The 7,293-nt window shown below is 36.7% G+C and overlaps 1 protein-coding gene across 2 annotated transcripts in view; it reads right to left on the bottom strand.

Annotated features, from left to right (window-relative positions):
* Window positions 1–1,022: 1,022 nt before the first annotated feature.
* Window positions 1,023–7,293, bottom strand: part of LOC137262123 (ETS-related transcription factor Elf-5-like) — a 15,927-nt gene continuing 9,656 nt past the window's right edge. For both annotated transcript variants that reach the window (XM_067799899.1, XM_067799898.1), the window contains exons 2-4: window positions 3,415–3,657; window positions 1,998–2,117; window positions 1,023–1,409 (exon numbers count right to left, since the gene is read on the bottom strand). In XM_067799899.1, the coding sequence (XP_067656000.1) occupies window positions 1,336–1,409; window positions 1,998–2,117; window positions 3,415–3,565 (345 nt within the window). In that variant the 5' untranslated portion in view covers window positions 3,566–3,657 and the 3' untranslated portion in view covers window positions 1,023–1,335. The remainder of the gene's footprint in view (window positions 1,410–1,997; window positions 2,118–3,414; window positions 3,658–7,293) is intronic.

Genomic DNA, 7,293 nt, shown 5'->3' with positions numbered 1-7,293 from the left:
ATGATCATTCATACTCAGATCCCAGGGCAAGTGTTATTCTTCGTTGTATGTATGTATGTATGTATGTAAGTATGTATGTATGTATGTATGTATGTATGTGTGTGTGTGTGCGTGCGTGCGTGCGTGGGTGCGTGCGTGCCTGCCTGCGTGCGTGCGTGCCTGACTGCGTGCGTTCCAGCATGTGTCTTTTTGTATTCACGTAATTGTAATAGATTGCATAAAATGAAAGTACTTTCTCTATGTCCTAAGTGCGCGTTCACACACCCTGTTTATCACCTGAGAAGTGTTTTATTGCATACTCAGATTGTCCAAGTGCCGTCCAGGCAGATTTATTACTTATTATCACAGGTACATTCGTTGTTGATACAAGTCGACAGTAAACCATATTTTACTGCAGAAGGAAAACGAATGTGTTTGTGTCGATGTGTAACTGATTGCATCAACGTTCTTCATAACGACGTACAGCCAGCATACGTTCACTGAAAACGCTCCGTTGGCCGCAAAGGGAAGCGTACACAGGTGTTGTTGTTCGCATCACTGTTTGTTCCAAACACATGACTTTACTTTTTGTCTTGGATATTCAGACTTCGTGACGTGGTTGAGTGCCTGCCATCGAGCTACGGCAAAGGTTTCGCTGGTGCTATCGATCACAGGGCTGTCTGGTACAAGATCTGTGATATACAGGTCACTGCCCTGTCTTGGATATGGTTGGGTTTCGGCAAAATAAGCACAGTAAAGCACATTGGCGCGCTCATACTGGGCCACTTTCACACACTAACATCCACACACACACTCTATTACACAGTCATACTCCCTTGCAATCAAAACCAAAGATAGGAACAAACAAACAATCAAACAAACAAACATACAAACAAAACCACTATCAAATACCTGTTTGCGTTATCCGGTGTAATGATATGTCAATAGACCATACTTTCACGGTGTGGAGACAGCGCAATGCAAATGCCATGACTATAATATAAGGCTGTTATATGATATTGTAGAAATATATAATTCACTCATTCAACAATATAATCACTTTATTGTCTGTAAAAGGTCATCTAAATAACAATATGGAATGGAGCTAGAGTGAGTGACTGAGAGTGAGTGAGTGAGTGAGTGAGTGTACCGAGCAGGGCTTTAACGTCATCCTAAAAGATCAAAGACGACTATATCTGACCGCATACGGTCACATGTTTCCTGATATCAACCACCTTAAATTTTTATTTTGTATACGAAGCCATATGGTGTCAAACTTTGTGTTCCCTGGCGGTTAACTCAATCTATGGGGAATCATAAGAGATACATGTAAATGTCTGGCTGGTCGCTTCTGTGTCATCTGTCACCGGAATCGGACTTCAAGCTGTTGTCATTGCCTCCTGCCAGATGTTCTAGGTGTTGGGATGATGCTGGAACATAGAAAGGAAACATACATCTTCGCTCTTATCATCATCATCATCCAAACTCACAGTCATCAGCACTTTCACAGTCAGTCACAAACGCCAACAATCACCACACACAACTCGTTTAGTCTTAGACTCTTTCCATCAAATGTGCATAACTGACACCATGTTAGTTTCACAAATTGGATCTCTATGGGTAGGCCAAATAAAACCTAAAGTCATAAGATGTGATCAGTGGTCAAAGTTGTGACTTGGTTGACAGCTTGTCATCTTATACCGGAACACCTATCACTGGGAAGCCTGGTCCAGATTCGCATAAGAAATGGTCAGAATCGTTTTACTACAGTGTGTAGCGCTAAAAGTATTCATTACAACATCCTGAGAAGGTGATTATCATCTTACGCCGGTTTCAGCAATTGACTTACAAGGTGTGAAAGGTAAACTGGATCTTAGCCGTTAATAATGAAAATTATAACCCATAAGGATACCCAAAGGGCACAATGTAAAACAGTTTCTGTCACTGATAAATGAACAATTTTTCCAACAAAACAGACATTATTGTAAGGTATGTTCGTAAGTATAATACGGTACTACCTGTGGGTTGACAATGACGAGAGCCGAGATCTGCTTCCGGAGAACTGTCTGAGTCCGTCTTTTCTGATATTGGTGTGAGCGATCGGGGATCTGCTTGACCTTTGACGTCAAGATTAGGAACTATAGCGGAGGGAGGGATACACATCATGAACATATGTCTGAACGAGTGGACGAGTTATGTTAAGTCCCTTTGTGGGACACTTTGGCATGGTGACCGAACGCTTTCACTTAAAGAAAACTGTTTACATCTGGTCTAACAGACCATGATTTCCTTGAGAGACAACTAAAATGATCAGACTCACCCACAAGGTTCATGCAGGTCTCAAATGTGTAGATCGATGCGCTAGATAATATCATCAATGGCAAACCGCTGGCATAAAACTCTAATGGTTCTGAATGTGACGTTAAGCAACGACCAGACAAACAAATCCACTACGTTACACCCACCATCCAGAATATTTGGTAGTGTCACGGAATGTCAGAAAAAGGTGTAACATGTAAGTTACATGAGTATATTTCTTCGAATAGTTTGGACAATAAAACCATTATGTAGTTCCGTCAAGAACTGAAAATTTCTGACATATAAATACTGCTACATAAGAATTCAAATCGTATTTTCCTTCAGACGGAAAAGCTTCGAAAATGGAAAAGAACTTTTGCGTTGACTAGATGTGATGATTTTAGGCTGATAGTAAGACGCGCGATATCGCTACTGTCATTGCCACAGTGTGATGTAGTATATGTACAGCGTGTAAGATAAACCAGTGACACTAACTATCTTCGAGTTATTTTAACCAACAACTAAATGTTAATAAGTAGTAAAGGGGAAAGGTGAATTATCCCTTCTGTAAATGTGATGCGTGACTGCTAAGATATACACATGGAATCCATCGCTGCTAAGATATACACATGGAATCCATCGTGTGGATTGACCGATAAAATCAAGATAACGATATGGGCAGAGATTTCTTCTTGTTACAATTAATTATATGAGATGTTCAGTATGGTTGGCTGTCGTCACTGTGCCCCGAAACTAACTGCATTTTGCACAAAATGATCACAATAAAATAATGTTTTGTGACGAACTACGTATACATATTACTGTGTCGCATATCAGACTGCAATCCTCAAGTTGTTCTTCGGAATATCACATATTCATTCATTCAGCGAGACCAATTATTTCAAATACAAATGTTCAATGTACAGACATCAGAAGAAATGTTCAAGTTGGAGGACATAGTTTGTTCTAGGCCATCTCTGTTCTATAAAAAATAAATGCAATATATACATAATTTACAAAAAATAAAACTTCAATATAAATCGTCGGTGAATTAGCAGTTGGTACTTTAGAAAGAGCAATGTACCGTTTTGGGGGACATTTGTATATTTCTGTTGTTCCTCAAAATTAGAACCGCACCTGCCAAATACATGGTCCGAAATGTTTGATACATGAAATCTCCGTTATTTCCCAAGATATCAACGAAGTCTCCTTTTCTCATCGCAATCAACTGAGTCCCTGTCACGGTTTCAAAGGCTTGACTAATCACATGATGGTCCTGCTCCGCCATGTTGTTCGCCCTCGCGACGGAATCCACCCATCCTGCGACTTCAGCCGTTGTCCAGTGTTCCGGGTGGAGACGTGTCCAGCGTAATGCGGGATCTAGTCAAAAGATGTAAATATTTTAATTTCATATTTCATATTAATTTTTCCTAGCCTTACAACTCCTGGAAAGCGTGAAATATTGTTGATTTGATAACATATTTATTCGACGAGTTTCATGAAAATAATAACTGAAACAATTTCTTGCAATTCTTGGTTGATCTCATTATGATATATTTTCTTCAATCGATCGTTATATACACATATTTTTTTTTTCAAACAAGGCCCATTTCTCGTCTCCCCGACATGATATTGCTGGAATATTTCTAGATTTCAATTAAATACAAGAGGGAACTATATGAATTCTGTTCCAAGCTAGAAAAAACGAACAGCTCTTTAAACAGCTCAACAAAGTATATATCCCTTTGGATATATGTGATATTCTGCTCAAACCAGTTTCGTCCTGGAGAAAATGATAAACAGGTGTTTTCATAAAATATGAAAACAGAAGTAATACAAAAGAACGTAGGAATAGCAGACGAATAACAGTTCTTCGTGTTTCTTTTAAGTTCAAGTATTATTTGGAAAGGGTATTGCATTTCGAAAATACTGAAAAAGATGCAACAAAACCCTTTAGACATCCATACGAAATCTCTGCCAAACCAGAGTCGATTCTACAATTGTGACCATATTTTGAGCAATTATTTCTTTCAGCATTATTACAGCTATATCTTGTTTGTAATCAAATCGGGTCTGAACTAGAGAGACCGCGGATTGTCACCACACGATACGATAAACGAGCGTGTGTTTATGAATCACCATGAAATAGTGATGGTGCCGGGTGATCGGGAAAAGATAAGCGTAACCTGACCCTGCACCCTTCATAAACACCCGCTAAGTCTATTCATTTATTTACCTGAAATAATTCGGGAACGTGTGTTATGATTCAAAATATGGAATTGCATCAAACATCTTTTTATGTCGTATCAAATCTAAAAAAAATACCCAACAAAACACACGATCGATTGTATCTCAAATGAAGACATCAAAGGTTGGAACTGTTGGAACGGTTCTTTTGATACTGCTGGTATTGTCTTTTTGGCTCAAAGATTTAAAATAAGAAGTTTCTACCAAGTACTTCAAACTTAATGACACGTGTAGTTTTTAATAACATACCTTTTGTATTGGAAATATAACAAACGTTAACCTGTAGTGAGGCAAGGGAATGTATAATAACCTCTCTCTAAATTAAACTATCAATAACGATCAACTCTTGTGAATCGTTATTGACAGAATGCAAAATGTAATAACTATTTATTGGTATACTTAGTTTTTAATCAAATGCGAAGGATTCACAAAATACATTTCAATGCTGTTGTTAAGTATTGGGATTAAAATTGACGTTTCCAAGACTTCTGGATCATCCAACAGGATAAGGTTGAATACAAATTGGAAAGCGTGGATAACAATATACACCTAAACTTCTTCCTGCAAATAAGTTTAGAACGTCAAGAATTACTTTTTGTCCAAACCTAGACAGGTTTTTCGTTCGTGCTGGACACCTTACCATCATCACGCAAACACATTTAGAATGTCAAGCATTACTTTTTGATGCGAATTTAGACTGCTTTTTTTCTTTCATGATGGACATTGTTACTTGCACTTAACGTCATCATAATGCAAATAGTACTGAAAATGTAATTATACATTGTAAAGTTAGAACAATGGGAACATCTTATCTTGCAAACCAGATTAGAAGAAAAAATCTTTCAGCTTACACCTTTATATTATAAACGACTAAATTACCTTTCACAGTGTCTAAGTTATTGTTCAGTTATCATTTTCTATGAAATGACTCCGGCCTTATCCTCAGTCAATAAAAGCCAAACACTTGGTGCCACCTCTATGTGGTGAGGAATAATAAAGACATACTCAAAATATCAAAATACCTTTGTAGATAAACTTGAATTCTTGACTTCTGGAAATTACAAAGGCTCATGCATGAAATTTCTAAAACTGGACGGTGCAAATGTTGAAACTAATTATATGTTTGAAATAAAAGCGTTTGCTCTGGTTCAGCTACCACACTTGTTGAAACAGACCGATGCTTCGTGTATGTTACATATGGCTTATGTTTGTTGTGTTAAAGTGTGCCTTTTATAAACAATTAATGCAAATAATTTGAGAATTATATAACGCTTCTAAACACATAGTGTCATAAATGAATCAATCAGTAAAGATATGTACATACATCAAAAGCATGCACACTAGAAGCACACGTGCAAAATTCAAAGTGTGTATGTATGTCGTGTGACGAATTTACAAATATGACTTTATTTTAAACATAAGAGTGAGGAATTAGCTATAATTAATGTGGTTGTTACACTTTAGTTATCAAATGACTGGCATGTATGTATGTATGTATGTATGTATGTATGTATGTATGTATGTATGTATGTATGTATGTATGTATGTATGTATGTATGTATGTATGTATGTATGTATGTATGTCTGTATGTATGTCTGTCTGCCTGTCTGTATGTATGTTGTATGTATGTATGTATGTATGTATGTATGTATGCATGCATGCATGCATGCATGCATGCATGCATGTATGTATGTGTGATATGGATTACCGCTCTACTTCCATGTGTATGCATGCATGGATAGATGGATGGATGGATGGATGGATGGATGGATGAACTTCGAATACGTGATTAGAAATAATGTACAAAAGTACATGGATTTCACGTGATGTTTCGTGAATATCCAAGTACTTCAAACTTAATGACACGTGTAGTATTTAATAACATACCTTTTGTATTGGAAATATAACAAACGTTAACCTGTAGTGAGGCAAGGGAATGTATAATAACCTCTCTCTAAATTAAACTATCAATAACGATCAACTCTTGTGAATTTTTATTGACAGAATGCAAAATGTAATAATTATTTATTGGTATACTTAGTTTTTGATCAAATGCGAAGGATTCACAAAATTCATTTCAATGCTGTTGTAAAAGTATTGGGATTAAAATTGACGTTTCCAAGACTTCTGGATCTTCCAACAGGATAAGGTTGAATACAAATTGGAAAGCGTGGATAACAATATACACCTAACCTTCATCCTGCAAGTAAGTTTAGAACGTCAAGAATTACTTTTTGACCCAAACCTAGACAGGTTTTTCGTTCGTGCTGGACACCTTACCATCATCACGCAAACACATTTAGAATGTCAAGCATTACTTTTTGATGCGAATTTAGACTGCTTTTTTTCTTTCGTGATAGACATTGTTACTTGCACTTAACGTCATCATAATGCAAATAGTACATCATTAAGAAAATAGTAGTTATACATTGTAAAGTTAGTACAATGGGAACATCTTATCTTGCAAACCAGATTAGAAGAAAAATCTTTCAGCTTACACATTTATATTATAAACGACTAAATTACCTTTCACAGTGTCTAAGTTATTGTTCAATTATCATTTGTCTGAAACGACTGCGGCCTTATCCTCAGTCAGTATGAGCCAAATACCTGGTGCCATCTCTATGTGATGAGGAATAATAAAGACATACTCAAAATATCAAAATGCCTTTGTAGATAAACTTGAATTCTTGACTTCTGGAAATTACAAAGGCTCATGCATGAAATTTCTGAAACTGGACTGTGTAAATGTTGAAACTAATTATATG

This window comes from Haliotis asinina, chromosome 14, assembly GCF_037392515.1.
Source record: "Haliotis asinina isolate JCU_RB_2024 chromosome 14, JCU_Hal_asi_v2, whole genome shotgun sequence".
Lineage (NCBI taxonomy): Eukaryota > Metazoa > Mollusca > Gastropoda > Lepetellida > Haliotidae > Haliotis > Haliotis asinina.
Note: the sequence above shows the minus strand (reverse complement) of the source record. Positions and strands in the feature narration are given on the sequence as shown.